Consider the following 698-nt stretch of genomic DNA (forward strand, 5'->3'; position numbering starts at 1 on the left):
TAATTAATAATGTGAAAAAGGTGCAATATCACAAGAAATCGCAGATTCGAATGTCCTTATTTTTTTGTTAAAAAAAATATATCACATACAGAGACACAAAAACTTGTATATTAAAAATTTGAAACAGGTCCAACAAGAACATGAGAATATTTTTTTTTCTCTTTAAATTGATTATTGACATTTATTAAAAATTGCTGATATAAAACAACTAATTAAGAAAAATCTTTATACTCATTCTATAATAATTGTTATCAACTTTATATAACATAAAGAGATTTTATCATCCTTTGTATGTGGTAACCAAACATTAAAGCGGTGTTACTTATCTCAAATTTCATTGGCTCTGAGAATTCTCCACCTTATCCTATGAGAATTTTAATCAGAATCACATTATATCCATTTGCAGTTTTGCCAACGGTCGTTGAGATTTCTGTGGAGACACCGGACGACTCGCAAGTTACACTTAAGGTATGGACTACGGATCGGCATTTCCAGTTTCTTTGTCTTCTTTCACAAATTACGATACTTGAATTTCGTTCATATTCGTTTATTAACACTCAAATTAAATATTAATTTATCTTCTTTTCCTTTTAATTCTTTCTTCTCTTCTTCAATCAACATAAAGGCGTATTTATATCTAAAAATGCTCCGAGTGAAATCAACTCTTATATATATATAGAGTCAAATCTCTTTGCTAT

At 28.5% G+C, this 698-nt stretch overlaps 1 protein-coding gene across 1 annotated transcript in view; it reads left to right on the forward strand.

Moving 5' to 3' along the window:
• The window catches only part of LOC107630624 (protein TSS), a 22850-nt gene that overhangs the window by 2112 nt on the left and 20040 nt on the right, over positions 1–698 (forward strand). The window contains exon 3 of the mRNA XM_016333825.2: positions 407–468. Coding sequence (XP_016189311.1) covers positions 407–468 — 62 coding nt within the window. The remainder of the gene's footprint in view (positions 1–406; positions 469–698) is intronic.

This window comes from Arachis ipaensis, chromosome B03 (assembly GCF_000816755.2).
Source record: "Arachis ipaensis cultivar K30076 chromosome B03, Araip1.1, whole genome shotgun sequence".
NCBI lineage: Eukaryota > Viridiplantae > Streptophyta > Magnoliopsida > Fabales > Fabaceae > Arachis > Arachis ipaensis.